This window comes from Haliotis rubra, unplaced genomic scaffold, assembly GCF_003918875.1.
Source record: "Haliotis rubra isolate DU_JTF1 unplaced genomic scaffold, ASM391887v1 Scf493, whole genome shotgun sequence".
In the NCBI taxonomy this organism is placed as follows: Eukaryota; Metazoa; Mollusca; class Gastropoda; order Lepetellida; family Haliotidae; genus Haliotis; species Haliotis rubra.
In genome coordinates this window covers 309,039-334,379 of record NW_025767183.1, presented here as the reverse complement: position 1 = coordinate 334,379, position 25,341 = coordinate 309,039, and the positions used below count along the sequence as shown (strand labels likewise).

At 39.6% G+C, this 25,341-nt stretch overlaps 1 protein-coding gene across 10 annotated transcripts in view; it reads right to left on the bottom strand.

Annotated features, from left to right (window-relative positions):
- Nucleotides 1–25,341, bottom strand: part of LOC124291509 (septin-2B-like) — a 148,500-nt gene that overhangs the window by 60,707 nt on the left and 62,452 nt on the right. For 5 of the 10 annotated variants that reach the window (XM_046728503.1, XM_046728498.1, XM_046728497.1 and 2 more), the window contains one exon: nt 25,070–25,093. The exons of 4 other annotated variants lie outside the window; for them this stretch is intronic. In XM_046728503.1, the coding sequence (XP_046584459.1) occupies nt 25,070–25,093 (24 nt within the window). Of the gene's footprint in view, nt 1–6,802; nt 6,911–25,069; nt 25,094–25,341 lie in introns of those variants that run through there. One more of the 10 variants, XM_046728506.1, reaches the window with a different exon arrangement.

The window sequence follows — 25,341 nt, the reverse complement described above, 5'->3', positions numbered from 1 at the left end:
GTCTATAGTCCTTGGTGTTGCAGCATTTACTTCCACTTTGAATCAAGTTCTTACAAGTATACAGTGGCAATATCATATGAATAATTTCTTGTCTACTGTAACAGGGGTGGAAATAAACTTTAAAATTGCTAGTGTACTCCGGTACAGTAGCACATGTAAAATCACTTGCCCTGATAATTTTTCCACCTTACCGGCCATTTTCTTGTTGATTTTTTAAATAAACAACATAATTAACTTGTATTAACAGTGTGACATACAAATTTGCTTGCCCGACAGAAAAAAACACTGGACTCGGGCATCGGGCAATGGGTTATTTCCACCCCTGTGTAACCTTCACCTCCAGTATATTCCTGAAGTGTTTTGTCCATCAGTCAATGAATCAGTTTGGCCATACTGTCATCTGTTAGCCTTCAATTGCACTATGGGCTGTAGGCCTACACAAGCACTGAATAAAGATTCTATATCAATAGGTACAGTCAAGTTTTAAACATTTTAATTAAATCCAGGTGGCAAAATGAGAAACACACATTGCTTGTAAAAAAAACAACAAATTCAAATTTTATTTCTGGAAGTTGTCAGAACGGTAAAACAAGTCCCCTAGGCTGCCCACCAACCCTCCAACACTGGAGTGTGATCATGCAGAATATATACTGACACACTATCACATAAAACAATATATGTATTTCACAACCACAGATGGTGGTGCACCAAATCAACTGTTCAAGATCTGGATGCTGGAATTACTGACCATATGTATCTACACTGAGGTCAAAAGGTCAAGGTCATGTTCACAGAACCTATAAACAATGCTGAAGTTCCTCATCAATCTTGTTTGTAGATTTACTGTGTCTTCTCACACATCTGACGCTGGAGCCTTGAGGCGAGTAGATACTTCTTACAATAAATGAGTTATATGTAGTTATATGTAGTAAGATACATCTGACATGGCAGTTGGTAAGGCTGGCTAAATAATCGATAATTGGGAATATCTTCGAAGGGAAGAATTATCAACAAATATTGATTTCAAAATTGTGTCATAAGTAATATTGTACTTAAGCTATTGAGATGAAATATAGTTTTAATTTACACACATAATAGATTATGTTTACATTCATAGCCTGTTTATATTCATAGCCTGATTTTAATCCCAGCAAAGGGAGGTAATGAAATCATCGGACCAAGCCATGGATGCATTCAGGGTATAGTGGAGAGTGATCGTAATGTAAACCCTGGAGATTATTGAGGATGGGCTAGCCCTTCAGGTTAGAATCCACATCAATTTCTTAGTTCCTATTAGAAAGGAAAAGTGAATGAGTGAGTTTGGTTTTATGCGGCTTTTAGCAATATTCCAGCAATATCACACATTGTACCCATCTGGGGAATCGAACCCATATGTCTGGCGTGAGGGGCGAACACTTTAACCACTACGCTACCCCATCGCCCCCATACTATCAGGAAATGGAACACAACCTCACAGTCCCTGAAAAGCATTATTTTTCTCTCCACCCAACCCTTCCTGCAAAGCAAAATCTCCAACTGAACAAGTCTAGATTTCATAAGGTCCAGGTTGTATCGCCTTTTCGGTTCAAAAGTAGTTATTTGTTTGCATCAGAATTATATATATTTAGCGACTCAGCATTAGTCTAAGGAAAAGGCATTTCAGTGCTTTCACATCAATGCACTGTTAAAATACCTCATGGAAAATATAACATTATAAAAATGCTGAATTTTAAAGATATAAAGACTTTTCCAAATTTTTTCCTGTCGATGACACTTTTCAGAATTGTAGATAAACCCTATGTACAGTATGAAGTTTATGTAGAAGGTGGCATGGCTGCAATTACACGGATTCAAACAGTCCTCCATTTTTCACTCCCAAACTTCAGCATCCTATCTCAAATTTTAGCACCCAATCTCAACAAGCATGCAGTAATTAGAACATACGTTCTTGCTTGTATTTAGACAATCAATTACACAGATGCATGTAAAAGACAAACTCAACTGACTCTTGTCCTTGTCCAGGTGGAATAGATCTTATGCATTTTCACAGTTTATCTTAAATTCTGGCTTCAATTAACTCGAGTTGTTCTACAGCTGCGAACCTGTGCCACCTGCAAATAGGCATATACTGTTTTTGGGTGATAAACAGTTGACAAGTGTAGTGATAAAGATAAGTTTTCTCAGTTATCTATGCCTCTAAATTAAACCGAAGAGCCCCAGCCTGTTTTCACACAAATCTACTGCCTTATAGTCCCCTCGGAGCCAGCCTCCCAGAAATCAAATTGATGGTTTGTGGAAAAAAGCTTTGCAGTCGTCTCTGGTGCTGTAATTCTCTACATGGAGTTGCCTCCCTTTGGCATGCCAGAAACCTATGACCATGAGTTCGAACCTAGTTTGCCTCAATTATGTTTTATATGGTATGAAGCTGACACACCAGGACATAACTAGAACATACACTCAATACACTTCATCTACTTCTTACTGCAGACGTTGGCTAGAACAGCTCTATCCACCTCGACCAGTGTTGTAGCACCCTCGTTGTTCCTAAGCTAAGAAAGGTGTTAAGTGTAAATCAGCCTGACACTAAGCCACACTGACTGAGCTAACAGGACACACTGACAGTGAGTGTTTGCCAACAAGGTGCTACATGGAAATACAGGAATCACAGATCCATCGCACAGTCATCTTCAGCTAAATATGAAAACATGGTAATCCCCCTTACAAACATGTACCACATTGTGCCGTTGTACAAAGCGTTCTTAGTGTTGGTGATCGTAACTCCAATACTTTAACATAGACTTACGACTGTTGAAGTGCTAAGATGATTGTAACTCCCATACTTTAACATAGACTTACGACTGTCGTAGTGCCAAGGTGATCGTAACTCCAATACTTTAACATAGACTTACGACTGTCGTAGTGCCAAGGTGATCGTAACTCCCATACTTTAACATAGACTTACGACTGTTATAGTGCCAAGGTGATTGTAACTCCCATACTTTAACATAGGCTTACGACTGTTGTAGTGCCAAGGTGATTGTAACTCCCATAACTCAGATTTGAATGTGTAACATCAATATATGAGCGGCAAATCATGAATCAAGCTGTCAAAATTATATCTGACCCAACTCACTACTTAAATTTGGAATACAACCTCCTCCCTTCAGGCCGCCGCTACAAAGTTCCAATTGTGAAAACTAAGAGAGCCCATACATCCCCTATTCCAAGTACCATATCTCTCTTAAACAAATGTGAAGATAATTAAATCAATGAATTTATGTAAATATGTTACATATTTGTATCTCTCTGATGTGTAAGTAGCTCTGCTGATGTAACACAAATTCCTGAAAACGGATTAAAGTATTATTCTATTAGCATAGGTTTATGACAGTTGTAATTCTAAGGTTGTTTTGTACAAAGGCATGCAGGTAATTGCTTAATATGGTATACATCTAACGAGGTGCACCAGCTTGTAATTTAACAGAACATTACCTACACTCAGCAATATTCCAGCTACTGCAAACTACAGTTACATCGAGTGTTATGCAATATGACAGCAATATCACGGCAGGTGGCACCAGAAGTGGGCTTCATACATTGTTCACGTGCAGAATCGGTGCAAAAAACTTTAACATCTAGGCTCTAACTGGCCTTAGAATTTTAACTCATTCAAAGGGACCACTTATTTTACTTCCTTATATGCATTTCGATTAAAATATACAGCAAAGTGGCTTGGTCCACAAAACAGTTTGTTATATCCATCAGTTCGTTATAAACATTGTTTACTGTATATAACAGCAGCCTGTAAGGCCAAATAATTTTTATTATTGTGGTTCCGATTATCCCTCAATAAAATTTAGGGTAGGTAGGTAGGAATTCTTTTTTATTTTACATTTTTTTTAAAGAAGTAAAGTATGAACTAATTACACATTTATTTTACATTTCTTTTAAAGAAGTAAAGTATGAACTAATTACACATTTATCAATGTTGAATTGTTTATTCAAACAAGCTTGGGGCCATCATGTCGACTTTCTATATCAGAATGACCGATGTCCATTGGTGCCGGAAAAAACAATGGTATCTGAAAGCTTATTTCATTCATACCTCTTAAAAATTTAGAGTCGGCACCAGAATTCAAGGGTCGGTCGGGTAATTGGAACCACATTTTTTTTAGGCTGAGACAAACCAGTGGTTGATATTATGAGCACCAGTCCTGTCAGGATCCAATGACAAACAATCAACAAGGCCTGACCACCTGATTCACAAATCGCCTCTTACGACATCACCAGTTGGTGGAGACCAATTCTTACCCAACCTCATGGAGGTTGTACACAAGGTGGGGATCAGAGTGAGTGAGTGAGTGAGTTTAGTTTTACGCCAAACTCAGAAATATTGCAGCTATATGGCGGCAGTCTGTAAATAATCCAGTCTGGACCTGACAATCTCATGATTAACAGGATGAGCATCGATCTGCACGATTGGGAACAGATGACATATGTGAACCAAGTAAGCGAGCCTGACCACCCGATCCCGTTAGTCACCTCTTACAACAAGCATGGGTTTTTTATAACGCGGACCTTCACCAAAAACAGATACACATGAAACAGGTTTATAAAGCTTTGAAAGTATTTTTTATTTCAGAAGTATCCTAGTTCTAAAAACAAATTCTTCACACACAGCTGTACAAAGTGTTCAACTTTATAATAACCCTGTATGGCTTATCTCCCTTTGAACTCAGGGTCAGCGTGGTAATAGTTTGAGCCACACGCTTCACTTCCACCTTGAACATTACCCAGCATTGTACAGTGTACAGAAACCACTGTGCCATTCAACCACCAGTGTGCTGGACCAATTACAGGCATTTATCATTTAGAATTTCAAAGGACCCTTTATTGACAGTGACTTTATACCGCTACACTCGAGCAGTCAGACACAAAACGTCAATGTTTATCACAACCCTGATTTGCCTTGACAAATCTCTCGGGTCATTATTGAGTGCAGATTCTTATGGCCATGCATTTTTCTACCACAAAAGAATATTAATAACATCCACTTTGTAGTAATATTCAGTTTAGCCTTCCAATGGATCAAATAAAAGTTGGAGATGCGTATCAGTCAACAAATGCTTTGATAAATGCTTCAACAAGAAAATGTCTGACAGTGCTGTGTTAGAGAACTGTGACAAAACGAAGACAGTATATAAGTGATGTAACTGGGAAATCAAGAGAATCTGTAGATTCTACTTCAGAAGCCTACAGTCTGAGCGATTATTCATACTTGAAGTTGGGTTGATGTGTAAATTATCAATAATGTAGCATTATTAACTATAGTTATGCCAGTTTTATTTGGTTAAAAGCTTTTGTTTAATTTGTTAATTGTTTAACACCACACTCAGCAAATTTCAAGCTGCATGATGGAGGTCTGTAAATAATTGAGTTGGGATCTGACATTAAGTGATTGACATCATGTGCTTTGATCTACACAATTGGGATACTGATGACATGTAGCAACTCAGCGAGCCAGACCACCCGATCCCCTTAGTCACCTCTTACAACAAGCATGGGCTGCTGAAGTCAAATTCTAACCCGTTTAAATGTATATAGAATAGCCAACATACACAATTTCCTCTTCAATAATGAAGTTCCAGGCTTAGAATCAATAATGTGACCTCAATATAATCACTGACAATAAAGTGGTATAATAGTGACATAAATCCAGCGATAAAGAGTGTTAAGAAGCCTTTGATATAAAGTACTGACTGACTGACTGAGTTTGGTTTTACGCCGCTTTTAGCTTTTAATATTTCAGCAAACATCAGCAACATCATGGCGAGGGACACCAGAAATGGGCTTCACACATTGTACCCATGTGGGGTATCAAACCCGGGTCTTCGGCGTGACGAGCCAACGCTTTAACCACTAGGCTACCCCACCACCCCTTGACATAAAGTAAATAACAGTGAAATTAATTTAGTTAAATGACACAATTTCAGTATTACTAGTTTTGCATTTCCCCACTCTCCAAACAAATCTATCACTGGCCAGTATGTTGCGTAATGCCTCACTAAGCAATGTTCCAGATGCCAAGAAGCTAATGACTGATCAAGATTGGTGCTGACAAACCGGTGACTGATATTATGAGTTACATGCCAAGTCATCCAGTCTGACTACAGGATTCACCTCGGAGGTTATACAAGGGTGGGTGAGGGGTGGTGGGGTAGCCTAGTGGTTAACTGTTCGCTTATCACGTCGAAGACCCGGGTTGGATTCCCCACATGGGTAAATTGTGTGAAGCCCATTTCTGGTGTCACCCGCTGTGATATTGCTGGAATATTGCTAAAAGCGGCGTAAAACTATACTCACTCACTCATGGGTGGGAGTACATCCTCATAGTAAATGTGTCAAATATACCCCCACGAACCCAAACCCATGAAAGTTGTCCAACACACTGAAAAGTGTTTAACAGAGATAACAAATATAACATTTGATTCCAACCTGGTCTGCTGAAACATACAAACATATTTTTGATCACCATCCACTGAGATGCCGAGATTATACCAGACCTAAATCACATACAACCTGAATAGTTAATCACACACGATATGAAAACATAATAATAACATGTCAGTTGATGACACAAGCATCAGTCACACGTCCATCCTGTTACTATGGGAACACAACACGAATTTTTCCAATATTGATAATCATACCAACACACATACATATTTGTGACATTTTGACCCAAAACTCTGAGTGTCACAGCAAATAATAATAATAATAATAATAATAAACACTGACTCACAGGCACCTGGACTCTCTCCTTGCTCATGGTAAAGCTTGGTATCCGTCTCCGGGAAAGAAAGACTGAACCGTGAAGCAAAGATTCAACCGTACTCGCGATTACCAAAGTATCCAAGTAAAAGGTTGACCCACTTATCCTGTGTACCCTTAAGCTACCTCTGACCCCAAAGAGGCTTCACAGTGTCCTCCACAAACACGGAAACTCATCCCTGGTCAAGGGGCTCGCGGCAGATCAGACGTTGACTCGATCCCCTTGAATCACTCTATTCAAGAGCGTGTGGGATTGTTTATGCATAATTAACATAAGTATCTCAACTGTTGCCGGCTTTGTGTGTCTTGTGGTTGAATACTGCTCAGTATTTATCTATTGTGGGCCTTGTGTATAATCTGTCACCCTATCACACCGAGGTGAGGGGTATTTGTATGAACTAGTGCGCTGTAATCTTTAGGATCAACACAGAGTGTAGGTCTGCTAGAAGTCCACTGCAGTCAGAGCAAATCTATCAGTAAGTAATATGAATGGCTGAGGCTACAAGAGTGAGTGAGTGAGTGAGTGAGTGGGCGAGCAAGTGGATGGTTGGGCAAGTATCTTGGTGAGAGGTTGAGTAAGCGAGTGAGTGGGCAAGCGAGTGAGTGAGTGGTTTGGCAAATAAGTGAATGAGTGAGTGAGGGGGTTTAGTTTTAAGCCACACTCAGCAATATTCCAGCGGTGGCGGTCTGTAAATAATTGAATCTGGACCAGACAATCCAGTGACCAACAGCATGAGCATCGATCTGCGCAATTGGGACCGATGACATGTGTCAACCAAGTCAGCGAGCCTGACCATGCGATCCCGTTAATTGCCTCTTACGACAAGCATAGTCACCTTTTGTGGCAAGCATGGGTTGCTGAAGACCTATTCTACCCTGGATCTTCACGGGTCAAATCAATACAGAGTGATATGACAATATGTGACTGCTTGTTCTTCACAACTATTATCTTACTTATATTACGTCAGCTATTTGGCAATATCCCCACAATAAAGTGCAGAACAGAAAACAAAAAACCTTCAAACACGCAAGAATTTGGTATTTGGCAGTCAAATCATGAATATAAACAACTTACCAAATGAGCTACGATAACTTGCCTAAATAAGATGTCCCTTTTTCAGAATTTGTAAATCAAAGTATTTCATTGAAGACATCTTTGGTATGGGTGAACAGTGTCAGATTGAAGGAAATTGGGACACATTTTTAAATAATAAAGTGTCTGCCCAATTAGAAACTAGCTGACTAGTGGTGACAGATTAGTTGTGTATTTCCTTATATTCTGTCACAACTATTTCATAAATTGTTAACAGACATATCGTTTTCCTTATAAGGATATCTGGGAATAATTGAATACCTGCAGACTGTTATAAGCTTTTCAAATAACATGCATTACAATATTTTTTCTCTTCTGGTATAACAGGTAAAAAATATATAACAAAAGTTTGTTGTATTTTGTATCATGTAACCTAAAATTTTCACATATTCACAAATGATGTCACCTTCAATACTGATGGTGAATACTTTGGAGACATTTTTCTATCATGGCTTAAGCAAATGATCATGCTAATTTTGTCATAATATTTATGTTGCTAAAAGCATCAAACTGAGACTAGCTCACTAACAAATCCAACTTCAATTGTACAACAATTAAAAGTGATTATTCTTAACAAATATACATGAGATATATGATCAAACTTTGCACCCCATATTTCTTATGAACAAGGGGCAATGGGGTAGCCTTGTGGTTAAAGTGTTTGCTCCACACGCAGAAGACCCAGGCTTGAATTCCCACATGGGTACAATGTGTGAAGCCCATTTCTGGTGTCCCCCGCCATGATATTCCTGGAAAATTGCTAAAGCGGCTTAAAACCATACTATGTCAGCCAGTCTTATAAACAAACAAATGATTACCCAAATCTGAAAACAATCCATTGAATAAGTCATTGGTGGAACAAGTTTTGCAATTTAAAATAATTCTCCATAAACCTTGCACTGCACCTCTCATATAGATCTGGAAGGTGATACCCAAATTTGAAAACAACCTTTTAGATGTGTTCAAATTATTGTTTGAGCAAAACTCCCTTGGGATTTTTTTACCTTTCAGAATATGTAAATTGAAGCAACTATTTAAACAATTAGAAAATCAGAACTGACAAACAAACTTTGAATAAACCCTTTCATGCCACTATGTGTTGAAGACGTTTTCCAAATTTGAAAACAATCCCGATATGGGCAAGAGATCTTAATACTGCATACACAGATTTTTTCCTCCCTAATTTCAAATTGTTAAAACATTTCTTAATCAATGCAACCGTATATATCACAGTTAAATGGTGAGTCAACATTGCCTGGATCTCCCTTTATCTGATGAAGGCAGGGAAGTGGCAACATGGCAAGATATATCTCTTTCACAAACATTCTCAACCGTATTTTCATTAAAAAATCATGAAGATAAGTAGAAATGCGCAAAACCTTATCTGTCAGCTCAACTGATAACACAAGGAAATGTATTTTCAAGCAGGAAAAATATTTCAGTTTCTAAGTCCAAGATAACTTTATTTCAAATTTGAAATATTACCAAGTTTCCTCTGGGGTCTATTCTAAGAGAGCTTAATGTTGTGATAGTTCCATACTTCATCCCCAGTGAGATGCTGAAACTCCAAACTTCCACAGATGAGAGACAGGAAGGGATAAAGGGAAGCAACTCTTCTTGGCCTAAGCAAGCAACTCCCCATGTCAGCTGTCATGGTGCAGTGGTAGAGTGCATTAACTTGTTTGTAATTTTTAATAACTGAAGTGGACATGATTAGTGTTGCTTTACTAAACATATTTTCAGGAATACAATCAATCATGGAATTAATTTTTCATTTCTCGTTACATTAAAAAATATATATGCACAACTGAAAATTAGAAATATAACATCAAATTTTCACAAAATTTCAGTTGAAAAAGATTTATAAAAAGCTTTGAGCAATAATAATGGACATACATTCAGCATGAACCAATAATGTTATCATTAAACATATGAGTTTTGTAAGTTTAGAAAACAGCTGCCAATTTATGTCTTCATGTTTGACAACAGCAAACTTCAAGATCCCTCTGTTTCAAACAACTATATGGCATATTTGAATTTCTAGTCCAGGGATTCAGCTGGCAACATTGCTCATAGTCAGAGTCAGTTTTGTCTGAAGTATCATCTGGAATCTCAGGCTTCTCAGGGATCAGTATAGAGTAACGCTTAGTCCCTGAATAAATATAATTTTAATTGTAACAAATAAACCTATTTAAATTGAAAAAGAGCTCCAGTGAGATGTGAGATCCTGAATCTGTGGAAATCTAGACTTGCTTCATTTAAGGCTTTAGCATTGCAGGGAGGGCTAGGCATTAGGGAAATATGTGGTTCAGGGACTGTGAGAAGATCAGTATTTCTTATGTAATCAGCTATATTACAGCCTGGCTGCCTGTAAGGGAACACTGAATATTTTTTATAGACTTTCATCATCAACTGACAGATGTCTGTGGGGATGTGACAAGGTTCCCTGCTTTCGATGCTGGTCGTAGGAGACATCAGCATGTGAGTGAGTGAGTGAGAGAGTTTAGTTTTACGCCGCACTCAGCAATATTCCAGCTATAAGGTGGTGGTCTAAAAATAATCAAGTCTGGACCAGACAATCCAGTGATCAACAGCATGATGTACGTAATTTGGATTTGATGACGTGTCAACCAAGTCAACGAGCCTGACCGCCCGAGCAGGTGGTCTGACTCCACAACTTGGTCGTCGTTGTCATCGTACCCCGATGGATTGATCGTTGCTCACAGTATAAATCACTGGAATGTCTGGTCAAGACTTGATTATTTACAGGGACCCATATAACTGTGATACTGGGTTGAATTAAACAACCAAAAATAACACAACGAACCTATCTAAAATATCCATAAGTCAAGGCATTTCAGTCTTCACATTCAAAATTTAGTTTCAGTTCTCATTTATATATATTTAAAAAAAACCCAACAACCCCAAAACATTATGTCCAATTCCAAAGTTCCACTCTTTAACATAACAAGTCATGATGATAGCACTAAAGTTCGTGATTCAGTTAGGAACTTCAACACATTATTGTTTTCATTCTGTACAATGTCAATACCAACATTAACTATCAGATATTCCTTGCCTCAAGCCGTCCCACATGTGTATGTTATAAATGAGTTAGCGCCCTGCTCACAGGTGATACGAGGGATATCGCGTCTCGACTTACATCTCCAGCTTGTGTACCCATATCACAGCCTGGCAGGGCTAGCAAACATCCCTATCCAACAACACGATGACATCATACAGACATCACTCACAGCAGACTCAACACTAACCGATATACACTACCAGCCAGCTCAGTCTCAATAGACACTTTGTAAAACATTACAACACCAAATCTCTTAGTTCTCTCCAAACCTGATATACATGATAAATAGGCCCTTCTAAAGCTTTGCCATTTCAACCGATTTCGATAATAAATTTTTGAGTGTGGTTGTCATAGTCAAGCGGTTACAGCACAGCTTTGAAATGTCTGAGATCCAGGTTTGAAGCTGCACAATGGTTCTGTCCGTGAAAGCCAAACAAGAAGCCATATAGATGGAATATTGCTGTTAAACAACAAACAAACAAACAAACAACAGCAATACATGGATCCTAAGCTGTTACCTAGGGTGTTTGCTGAAGTTAGCAATCAGCACTGAAGCTACCAGATCCCCAAAGCCGATGTTGTACACTTCAAGTGATTGATATTAAGAGCATGCCATTCATATTTAGTGTTTCCGGCACTTTGACCGGCTAGCATTTCAAATACCAGTCATTTGTAAATTTTACCGGTCAAGTGATCACGCTTTTCATTGTGTGATAGACCTTGCACCCTAACAACCAATGAGAAATGTAGAGGGTTTCGCAATGTGTCAATGCCTCTATTTTTAGCCTGGGTTTTTCCAAAACTGCTATTTTATATTTGACAACACCTTGATGTCATTGTGAAAACGTAATCTTTTTCGAGGAGAAATAAAATTGACAGAAGTAATTAGAAAATTGATTTTAAAATTTGCCGGACACGATGATCGACAGTCTTTGAAATTACCGGACATTCTAAGTTTGTACCGGTCAATGTCTGGTATATACCGGATAATGGAGACACTGATATTACCCATGCCATTTAAGTCACTGCCCAATAACTCATTTTGTCAGTTTCGGCAAACAAGTATCGTCCAGTGAGAACCAGTTCTAACCAGGAATTTCCAGTGGATCTCATGTCACCCTAACAGTAACGCCACAATGTATACACTTTCTCTACACATCTGCCCACCAATTCTCATACAGCTGAAGTCCACCAAAACATGCAGCATTTTCCAATAATCGCCTCATTCCATCAGAATCCTCGGGAATCTTAAGTGGGATATAATCTGGTTAGCAACAAGCACTTAAAATAACTCCGCAAGAAAACTACCATCAAGAATGCATTTACTGCCATTAAGAAATGTTCATAACGAAAGTACATCTCTCCTATCTAGGCAGCCATGGTGCTACTGGGGTCACCTACTTTCAAGTAGTGTATGCAGGAGATAGAAACAAGTAGTTTGTATACTATTAAACAACCTACACTACACTGGTTTAGATAAGGATATTTCCATCACTCCATGATACACAAAAGTAATTCTCATATGTCAAGTATATATCTGATTTTCCATTGCTTAGTAAACTTACATAACACTCTTATGAAAAAACCACTAGCATGATGCCTCTCAGATTCTTAAAATACTTACATAGACACTCTTTTAGTTTATAAGCTTTTAGCAATATTCCAGCAATATCCCTAGCACCAGAAATGAGCTTATTGTGCCCATGTGGGGAATCGAACCGGGTTTTCATGCGGCGAAACGCTTTAACCATTAGGCTACCCCACAGCCCCTATTTACTTAGAAACAAAGACAGCAGATAAATGTACTTAGCAAAAATTGCTTCCACAGCTTAGACAGTAACCATGATCACCATAGAGATCTGTAAAATCAAGTCATGCATGCAAACCAGTGGTTGATGGCATGAGCATTGAACCCAACCTAGTCAGGGCACTGAGTGAGTTTACGGTGACATATAGTCATCCAAGATACACATAAACATGATTATTTTGGTCTTGACTACAACATGGACCACCGACAGACCTCTCTGACATGGATCACCACAGGTGATGGTGTTATCAAACTAATCCAAGACATCATAGAAACAGAGCTGTATCCAGAGGTAAGTTGTAACAATATCACGTCCATTTATTTCTTCTATTTTTTATGATAAACTTGTAAGTTGAGTTTCAACCTGCTTGAATCCCTGATACATGTTCTTAAGCAGACTCATACCATTTCTGTCTAGACAAGGATTGTGTGGTTACTGGATGCAATATGGATTCATCAGCACCAGATGATATCTTTGTTCATCATCGTTTCCATTAATGTCCAAACAGGCCGACAGTCATGACTTCCCAGGGAGATGAGCACTGTTTCGTGCTTGGGCTGAGACTCGGGACGAGGGACACTAGGGTAGCTTTGCCTGGGTGCCAGTGGGTGGGTGGGACCTGAGTAGGACTGTCACACCTGAAACCCCACTCCTTTCTCTATTATATACTGATAATAACAAAACAACACCATGGTTCAACCGTAAGTCGCTAACCTCCATATTTCTTACTGACAGGGAACACTTTCTGATTTTTATATATTTGAGTCAAGATAAAGTGATCGGGTGAGTTAAATTTTACGCCGCACTCAGCAATATTCCAGCTATATGACGGCAGTCTGTAAATAATGGAGTCTGGACCAGACAATCCAGTGATCAACAGCATGAGCATCGATCTGCCCAATAGGGAACCGATGACGTGTCAACCAAGCCAGCAAGCCTGACCACCCAATCCCGTAAGTGGCCTCTTACGACAAGTCAAGATAGACACAGATACTTTCAGTGTTTGCATGATCAGATAATTTCATATGTGGATGTAAACGGTGTTTGCTAGGGCTCCAGTAAACCAGTTCCCGATGTGGCATTCTGAACCCATTTCTACTCCGACTTACAGCAGGTACCTCAGTAGTTAATTGGGACTCGTCAGCAGCCCTAGTTTGTACAACTGGCCACCATCGATTCATCTCACGTAGCTTAGTGGTGGAGAGGGATTTATCCTGGAACCTAACTTGTGTCCTTGGAGGGAAATTGGGAAAAATCATTATTTTGTGCACATTTCCTAACTCAAAGGTATTATAAAATTGTACCTTGAGACATATTCAATCCAAAACTGTAAAACAAAGCATTAAAACCTATTGGGTAGTCTAGAAATTCAGGTTACTTCAATGGAGTGGAGTGGAGTGGAGTGGAGTGGAGTGGAGTGGAGGTGGAGTGGAGAGGGAGAGCCGGAGTGGAGTGGAGGAGGTGAGGTGAAATTGGGTTTAACGTCGTGCTTGAGAATATTTCGCTCATATGACAACGTGCATGCGTGTGTATGTGTATGAGCGGCTGCTTGTACTAGCCCAGACTTAAGCTGGTTTTATAGTGCTAGCTCACTGAGATACCATGCCGCAGTGAAGCATGAATACCCCACTCAGACACATTATACTGGCTCCGAGCCGACCAGTCCTTGTTCTACCCATTAATACCGAGCGCCAGGCAGGGACCAACAAGTACCATATTTTAACGTCTTTTTGGTATGATGCGGTCGGGGATCGAACCCACGACCTTCCGCCTCTGGGCATACGATCTAACCACTACACCACGAGGCGGCCGCCGTGGAGAGGAGTGCAGCCGGCGAAGTGAGTGAGTGAGTGAACACTTAACATCCCATCAGCAATATTTCACATTGATAAGGAACACATATTATAAAACCTCTGGTCAATGGACAGTAAAACAACAATAAGCTTAAATTATTAGACTGACTCACTGAGTTTGGTTTTACGCCGCTTTTAGCAATATTCCAGCAACATCACGGCGGGTGACACCAGAAATGGGCTTCACACATTGTACCCATGTGGGGATTCGAAACCCGGGTCTTCGGCGTGACGAGCCAACGCTTTAACCACTAGACTACCCCACCGCCCCCTTAAATTATTACATATAGATATGGACATATATTATATACAATGATCATTATTAAAATGTTGCACTTAACAAACTTAGATGAGGGGAAAAAAACCTTCTGTCATTGCAATGTTTCTGTTGGAACTAGTTCGGGCATCGCTTGCCACCATTGTTGGTTATTTCTGTTATGTTATTCTATAATCATAAATAATCTAACTACATAACTATGCTTGGTGGAGGTACTGGCATCTGTCATGAAACAGTGTAGTGTGTCTCACAATCCCTGAATCACATTACTTTCCTTCCGCTAAAGCCCTATGAAGGTGAGGTGATATGGGGTTTAACGTCGTCCGCTCATATGCCCTAAGCTGGTTTTGAATGAAACACTCAGTCTGAGATTCCTCCCATCAGGTTCTGAATCAGCCAAATCAAGTCTAGATTTCCTGGGGCCATCCACTTTTCAATTTAGATGGGTTAGTCTGTTTCTATCAAAATTAAGTATATTCAGAGATTGTGTTAGTATAGAAACAGTGTTGAAAGAACAAAGAAGTTGAAATCCAATATGTGAACCCTGTTTTCCTTTATAAAACAGATTCTGTAACATCACTCCAATACTGATGGCTGAAATATTTTGTCTACATGATTTGGGTGACAGAATATAGGAGCCATTTTTGCTGCAAATAGTTAAAATTGATTATTCCAACCCGTAAGTGATTGATCATATTGGTTTCTAAGTCATCAACAAACCTAAGCAAATATAGCCTTAGAGATGTTTTTAATGGATGTATGTGGTAGAAAGCTAGAATTAGCATATTAATGAAGCTAAATTAAACCTGCCTTCAAAATTTTCAAGCTAAATTATGGCTGTGTGGGATTGCCTTACCCGATACTATCAGAACACTATTTATTTTCTATCCGTTTGGGGAAAACACCCACACGGAGCAGCATCACTGATACTACATACCTGACAACTCATCTCCTACATTGACAGACCCACACTAGACTCATTAACGTGTCAGTCAACAAACCCATCATGTCCGTGGATTTCCATTAAAAGTATCCAAATTTCAACTCAGCACTTTCAAACAAAAACATTGTTAAAAACTCCATCAAATTACAATGGGGGAAATTAGACCCCTGAGGCTTGCTTGGTGTTTTTACCTGTATGTAAACACACGTTGACACCTGTACCTCGCCCCACCTGTAACTGACCCCACCCCACCTGATACTGACCCCGACCCCAGTAGGAATAGTGATGAGTCTAACAGCTTGGTGGTGACAAGACCCAAGGGGTGGCCGTTCTCTATAATTGAATCCTGTTGACATGGGTAAAGAAATCTCCCAGTAAACAAGACTGAATGAGCTGTGGGCAATTGCTGTCCATGTTTCTTGTCTCCAGAACAAAGGTGTTGCTGTGACAGCAGCAATGTCAGGAATTCTTTTGTTTTTCATCTGTAATGTCTCTTTGGCATATTAAGGTTAAGTCTTGGTTGGTGACCTGCATGTAAGAATGTCTGAAATTCATATTTGGTTTGTTATTTAATGACTCTCTCAACAGTGTTCCTGTATATGACGGGGCGGTGGGGTAGCCTAGTGGTTAAAGCGCTTGGCTCGTCACGCTGAAGACCCGGGTTCGAATCCCCACATGGGTACAATGTGTGAAGCCCATTTTCTGGTGTCCCCCGCCGTGATGTTGCTGGAATATTGCTAAAAGCGGCGTAAAACCAAACTCAGTCAGTCAGTCCTGTATATGACACCTGTCTGTATACAATTGAGTCTGGACCAGATGATCCTGTGATTGACCATGAGCTTTGATCTATGGGAGACGATGACATGAATCAAGCACATCAGCAAGTATTCAACCACATCAGCAAGTATTCAACCACATCAACATGTATGACCACCTCCTCATTTCATCAGTTGCAGCTTACGATGCACACAGATTGTTGGAGAACCAATTCCGACCTGGATTGTCATGGGCTCATCTATGATATCAAATCATGATGTGTCAAGGGTTCCTCAATGTTTCTGATATAACATTTAATCTTTTGTTTTTGAAATAAGCTGATGTGTTCTTGCCTGGAGGTGATATGGAACAGATTCAACAGACCAGGGCAAAGTATCATAATTAGGAAACAAAATAACAATCTATTCTATTTGACCACTGTTAAAACAATATAAAAAGACAAAAGCACTCACACTTAAATGACCGTAACATCGTGGCATCCCACGAGGAGTGAAACGGTATACTACGGCATTAGTAGAACTGCAGTATTTTGCCTTCAGTTCGGTATACAGTAATGCAATCCCAAAATTCGGTAGTGGTGAGGTGAGACCAGACTTAAGCTGGTTTTATAGTGCTAGCTCACTGAGATATCATGCCGCAGTTAAGTATGAATACCCCAATCAGACACATTATACTGGCTCCGAGCCGACCAGTCCTTGTTGTACCCATTAATGCCGAGCGCCAGGCAGGGACCAACCATATTTTAACGTCCTTTGGTATGACGCGGTCGGGGATCTCACCCGAGACCTTCCGCTCTCCGGGCGAGTTCTGTAACCACTACACCACGGAGGTAGTCCTACTGAATGTGTGAATCGTAACCAGTCTAACGCTTACCACTTCCGTGAAACTGACAATCACAAGTACGGTTCTGACAAACCATGGTTCATTATCAGGGTGAATCTGGGATTTGAACCCAGGATAATAGGATCACAGCAACCCTGTGAAGGAAACTGTATCTAGCTGAGACAACTGGTGTAGCCTCCCCGTTGTTGATAATAGCACAACTGCTTCATTAATAACATTGTACAATCAATTATCAAATCGTGACCCATGTTTGCACTTATCTTACACAACAAACAACTTGCCAGTTGTATTCTGAACTAAGGCCCCCCAAAACCTCATCCAACTAAACACACCCTCTGAAGCAGAGCATGGTGATAAGAAATGCATTAAATATTATCACCAGCATCAGAGGTTCTCATACCAACAAGTCAAGTTGCTGAGGGAAGTGTAACAAGGTTTTTCAAGAATATTTCTGTTAAGGCAATTTGAATCTAAAGTGCATCTGAATCTTAGTCTTAGACAGATGCAAAAATAATATTGACAAGAGTATGATTAACACAACTTTCCATACACATCTTACGTTTACGTACAAGTCGTTATGTTTAAGTAGCTGTAGGCTTCAGATTGTGAAACATATACTGAAGGAAACAAATAAGGGAACACTTCACTGCAGTGTTTCTGTACATATACTCATGGAAACAAATAAGGGAACACCAGAAAGCTTTGTTATTTATCCTTTTCCAGGTTTCTTCACAAGCTTTGTATTGCCCTGTGGGTGAAATTCTGGAAAAGAATAAAGGAACACTTGAGCTTTCATGTATTCCCTTATTTGTTTCCATGAGTATATTTCCACAGTGCAATACAAAGCTTGCAAAACCTAGAAGAGGAACACTTGCACTTTCAGGTGTTCCCTTATTTGTTTCCTTCAGTATATGCATCCAATAACACCCATGCAAGCCTATCATTTTTGTCAAGTCTAGATTAATGAAGTTTCCACAAATAATGAATCTGTGTGCTAATCTTTATTTTATAAGATAAACACACAACTGTTATCTTTAAAATATTTTCATTTCAGTTCAAAGTAGCGGAAAACATCATGAATATATCTGCCCTTATTGTCCAACATGTTCGTGCAGCAATAACCTTGGGGTTCTCATAGCAGAGGAAATAATCATGTTTTGAAGTCTTTAGGGAAACATTTGAAGAAGGAAGACAATAATCAAAAGAAAATGTTGTCTCTTCAGTTGCAAGAAAGAAACAAACCTTTTGATGTTTGTGGATAGAATTTGTCCCTAGGCACTAGAGAAGCAATTATTTTTCCAAGTCGAATCTGATGGTAATGATTTTGGCTCCGCATTGATATATAATGGGCGTAGACATAAAAATGTAATGTCTTTATAAGGATGCAAAACTAAATAAATCGTTAATGATTCCAAAAGTGATTATTACTGTGTCTATGGTGCCCATATGGAAGCCTCTTAGAAATCAAGCTGACCACAGATTGCCCAAGTTATCAGGGCTTATGATGCTAAACGATGACACTGTTTTTGTTCCAAGGCTTAATTTGTTTTTTATATTACAGTTATTTCTAAGAGGAAAAACTCAAAATAAATAATCCCAAAACTCCGAACAGTATCCTCTTCTCAGATTTACACAGTCATCAAGCCAGATGCTACATCCTATGTTCATTTATGCAAACATTACTGCAGTCAATTTTAAAGTTTTTGATTTACACAATGACTCTTTCACCTAAAAATAGGATACAGAGAAGATACAGCCATATCCTTGATTTTCAATGGGAAGGTTCTAAAGGTGAAATGGTATACCCTGGTATTTTGCCTTCAGTTTGGTATACCATAATGCAATCCATAAAGTTGGTATTTTTGGTTTTCATACCATTCTTCTATCTAGTCATATAATGACAGTTTTGTTCATTCAAAATAACAAAGATTACAGTCAAAATGTTTTGACAAGAGGTTATTATAGTCAAGATGCTTCCCTGTGCAGAAAGTTTAATCAGCCATCATAACCTACCCAAAGGAATATCAAGCTTCTTTGCAATAATCCAGGATAACCAAATCAAAAAGAGAGTCTTTCAATTTGTTGACAGTAACCTGACGTTTATGTTTACTGACGACCCTTAAATATACTTTGTTGTAGAAATCGGTAGTTTGTTGTCACAGCGGGGTGGGGAAGCGATGGTTTGCCTCTGTGATTGTGGACAATAAGAATAACCCAGGGGTCGACGGGCATAGAGTGCAGGGGATGAAAGACTCCCTTCAAGGCCACAATGAAATAATCATTGAATTATGGGATACAGGAAGGTAAACTTGTCTGTCTCACAGTCCCTGAACTATGTTATTTTCCATACCACTCAGACCTTACTGTTATGTTGTAGCCCTAAATAGAGCCAGTCTGCATTTCATGTAAAATGTATGTAAATTTGTTTGTTCAAACAAAAATACATATTTTCAGAAAATAAGCATCTGTTTGTTTCCACTTTAATGCAGTGCTCAGCAATATTCCAGCTGTGTAACTTGTTGAGACTGGACCAGACAATCCAGTGATTAACATCATGAGCATCTATGTAATTGGGATACGATGACAAGCATCAGGCCAGGGAGCATGACCATTCGATCCCATGTGTCACCTCTTGCAACATACTTAGCATTGGTTTCGGAAGACCAATTCTAACTTGGATCTACATTGGTACTTTAAGGAGGGAAGCTAAATTGTTGAATTTGACCTTGTAAACTTGAGCAAAATACAAAAACCTATTTCCCCTACCACTGACCCTGACAGGTAAAATACCGTCAAAGGGATGATCCATGATAAAAGTCCTCCTTCTAGAGACATCAGTGAAAAACCTCTTACATAAGTCGGAATAATTCCCCAATAACTGATGAGCACATCACAGGCTACTTCCCACCTGTTGGCGTCGTCCTGCTGTTTGTTTTGACCTGTGGCCAAGCCGACATCCAACTCTGGACCTCTAAACAAACACGATGATTTGGTGTCAGCTGACACACTCCTTCCAGTCAGATACAGGAGACTGAACAGTGAGTTTACTGATTGGAGAGGCCTTGGAGTTGAAGTGTCAGCTAGTGGTCGATAGTGTGAGCATCCAGCAGGATGACTGTCTTGTCATAGTCACAACCAATATTTTTGTTACATTATGATGACATATATAATGTGATCAGGATGTGATAAGGCAGTGCGTGATAGGTTAAACAGCTGTTCAAATCAGCCGAGTGTGAGACAAATCATCAGGCCACACCTGAGCGTGAGACAAATTGTTAGGCTTCACCTGAGCATGGGACACACAGTAAAAACACACCTGAGCATGAGCTACATGATCATGCTACACCTGAGAGTGAGACATATGGTCAGGCTACACCTGAGAGTGAGACACATGGTCAGGCCACACCTGAGAGTGAGACACATGGTCAGGCTACACCTGAGAGTGAGACACATGGTCAGGCCACACCTGAGAGTGAGACACATGGTCAGGCCACACCTGAGAGTGAGACACATGGTCAGGCCACACCTGAGTGTGAGACACATGGTCAGGCCACACCTGAGTGTGAGACACATGGTCAGGCCACACCTGAGAGTGAGACACATGGTCAGGTCACACCTGAGTGTGAGACACATGGTCAGGCCACACCTGAGAGTGAGACACATGGTCAGGCCACACCTGAGAGTGAGACACATGGTCAGGCCACACCTGAGAGTGAGACACATGGTCAGGCCACACCTGAGTGTGAGACACATGGTCAGGCCACACCTGAGAGTGAGACACATGGTCAGGCCACACCTGAGTGTGAGACACATGGTCAGGCCACACCTGAGTGTGAGACACATGGTCAGGCCACACCTGAGAGTGAGACACATGGTCAGACCACACCTGAGAGTGAGACACATGGTCAGGCCACACCTGAGGAGAGTGAGAGACAGGTCAGGCCACACCTGAGAGTGAGACACATGGTCAGGCCACACCTGAGAGTGAGACACATGGTCAGGTCACACCTGAGACATGGTCAGGCCACACCTGAGAGTGAGACACATGGTCAGGCCACACCTGGAGACACATGGTCAGGCCACACCTGAGAGTGAGACATGTCAGAGACACATGGTCAGGCCACACCTGGAGTCAGGTCAGGCCCACACCTGAGACACCTGAGAGTGAGACACATGGTCAGACCACACCTGAGAGTGAGACACATGGTCAGGTCACACCTGAGAGTGAGACATATGGTCAGGCCACACCTGAGAGAGAGACATATGGTCAGGCCACACCTGAGTGTGAGACATATGGTTGGGCCACACCTGAGAGTGAGACATATGGTCAGACCACACCTGAGTGAGACACATGGTCAGGCCACACCTGAGTGTGAGACATATGGTTGGGCCACACCTGAGAGTGAGACATATGGTCGGACCACACCTGAGAGTGAGACACATGGTCAGGACCACACCTGAGAGTGAGACACATGGTCAGGTCACACCTGAGAGTGAGACACATGGTCAGGCCACACCTGAGAGTGAGACATATGGTCAGGCCACACCTGAGAGGAGACACATGGTCAGACCACACCTGAGAGTGAGACACATCGTCAGACCACACCTGAGAGTGAGACACATGGTCAGACCACACCTGAGAGTGAGACACATGGTCAGGCCACACCTGAGTGTGAGACACATGGTCGGACCACACCTGAGAGTGAGACACATGGTCAGGCCACACCTAAGAGGTAGCCTTAACCAATCTAAAGAAAGCATCACAGGTGGCAACACACATACATTGTCAATACCAGATATTCAAGGTTGGATGCATGTTAATCTGGCATTTAATTTGCAGTTAGTCCATGCAGAGTAATTTATCAAAGGCACTGTTATCAAACAAAGGCACTGTTATCAAATGAAGACGGAGAGTATTGCATAATGAGCTGAATTCAGGAGCTGGACATGCATGATGAACCTGAAAACACAATGTGATGTTTTCCTGTAGACGTACTGGTAATGCATATCATCTTGTATTTGTGACCTTTGTTGTCAATGTGCGTCAATAAAACTCCTCCTTCTACTCATGTGGTGCATCTGACCTTTGTGTTAGATTCTGTGTTTGTGTTTGTTGTTTATTGACTAACTCAGCAATATTCCAGCTATAGATAACCAAGCTTGGACTACACCATCCAGAACTGACATCATTAACGGTGCCCACCATACAGCTAGAATATTGCTGAGTGCTGCGTTAAACAACAAATCATTAACAGCGAACATGTTAACAATGAACTGTTAACAATAACAAGTAGAGGATGTTAACAGTGAACTTGCTAACAATAACAGTGTTGTATGTTAACAGCAAACTTGTTAACAATAACAGTGTTGTAGGGGATGTTAACAGCAAACTTGTTAACAATAACAGTGGATGTTAACAGCAAACTTGTTAACAATAACAGTGTTGTAGGGATGTTAACAGTGAACTTGTTAACAATAACAGTGTTGTAGGGATGTTAACAGCGAACTTGTTAACAATAACAGTATTGTAGGGATGTTAACAGCGAACTTGTTAACAATAACAGTATTGTAGGGATGTTAACAGCAAACTTGTTAACAATAACAGTATTGTAGGGGATGTTAACAGCAAACTTGTTAACAATAACAGTATTGTAGGGGATGTTATGTTAACAGCAGTGTTGTAGGGGAAAACTTGTTAACAATAACAGTATTGTAGGGATGTTAACAGCTAACTTGTTAACAATAACAGTATTGTAGGGGATGTTAACAGCGAACTTGTTAACAATAACAGTATTGTAGGGATGTTAACAGCGAACTTGTTAACAATAACAGTATTGTAGGGGATGTTAACAGCGAACTTGTTAACAATAACAGTGTTGTAGGGATGTTAACAGCGAACTTGTTAACAATAACAGTGTTGTTAACTTGTTAACAATAACAGTGTTGTAGGGATGTTAACAGCAAACTTGTTAACAATAACAGGGTTGTAGGGGATGTTAACAGTGAACTTGTTAACAAATAACAGTATTGTAGGGATGTTACAGCAAACTTGTTTTAATAATGAACTTTGTTAACAATAACAGTGTTGTAGGGATGTTAACAGCGAACTTGTTAACAATAAGAATATTGTAGGGGATGTTAACAGTGAACTTGTTTACAATAAGAATATTGTAGGGGATGTTAACAGTGAACTTGTTAACAATAACAGTGTTGTAGGGATGTTAACAGCAAACTTGTTAACAATAACAGTGTTGTAGGGATGTTAACAGGTTTACAATAACAGTATTGTAGGGATGTTAACAGCAAACTTGTTAACAATAACAGTATTGTAGGGGGGGATGTTAACAGTGAACTTGTTAACAATAACAGTGTTGTAGGTAGGGATGTTAACGTTAATATTGTAGGAATGTTAACAAACTTGTTTACAATAAGAATATTGTATTGTTAACAGTGAACTTGTTAACAATAAGAGTGTTGTAGGCTAGGGGATGTTAACAGTGAACTTGTTAACAATAACAGTGTTGTAGGCTAGGGGATGTTAACAGTGAACTTGTTAACAATAACAGTGTTGTAGGCTAGGGGATGTTAACAGTGAACTTGTTAACAATAACAGTGTTGTAGGCTAGGGGATGTTAACAGTGAACTTGTTAACAATAACAGTGTTGTAGGCTAGGGGATGTTAACAGTGAACTTGTTAACAACAGGGATAACAGTGATGATGTCAACACTGAACATGTTGACAATAACGGTAGTGTAGGCGATAGTGTTGATGTTGATAGTGAACACATAACTAACAGCATATTCGTTGATGACAGTCAAGTTGACATTGAACCTGTTAACAATAACAGCAATGTACGTGATGGTGATGTTAACAGTGAACATAGTGTGTTGATATAAACTGTGACATACATGTTGGTGATAAATGCTGGAGAGTATACTGACAACAAAGACAAGGTAGTTGTCGATGATGTTGTATGAGAAACCTTGTTCCACTATTTATGTCCCACTTAAAATGGTATATATTCTACAACATAATAATAAACACTACATATTATACAAGGTTCATGTTCATGCATGGGTTCTGAAACCAGGAATATTATTTCGGTTCAGCAAAATCCACATCAACAGTTAAACATACATTTGGCCTACAGGACTTGTTAAATCTTTATACAACATCACCAGTATATGTATGTGTCATAACTTGAGCACACCAGCCATGCTGACTAGGTAACTGGAAATATCACAACTTTGTGGATATCAAATTAATTTACTCATCACAATATCACAGATTCAACTTCAAAATCAATGACATCATTTATCCAAATATTTACAATTTTCTTCATAAAACAATCAAGAAGAGGTCCCAATTTCGAAAGCATTTTGATCTTTAATTTAAAAAAACCCCAAATTATCACTTTTAACTACCCAAACCACACTTTGAAGAATAATGCTTCAGTTATTGCCAAGTGTCATTTAGAATAACAGTTTTTCCACATTCTATTTGTCAACATTTCCAGTCATCTGTTGGTAAACAACTGCAAGTCGCTTCTCATTGTTACCTTTTTGCCGCTGTTTTCAGCTTTCTGAAACCAATATGTTCTTATTATTAGGCAATGGTAATTATTTTATGTTGGGTTTAACAATATTGTCGTTAATATAATGTTTTAAAACATTTTTGGTAGCATTGTTAACAATCATGTAACATATTTGAAATATTTCATTTCATTCATCAATTCATGAATATACATTCATCATATAATAATTCGCGGAGTATATATGGTATAACGCTTAAAACAACATAACATTCAACAAACATTCAACAATCAAGTTT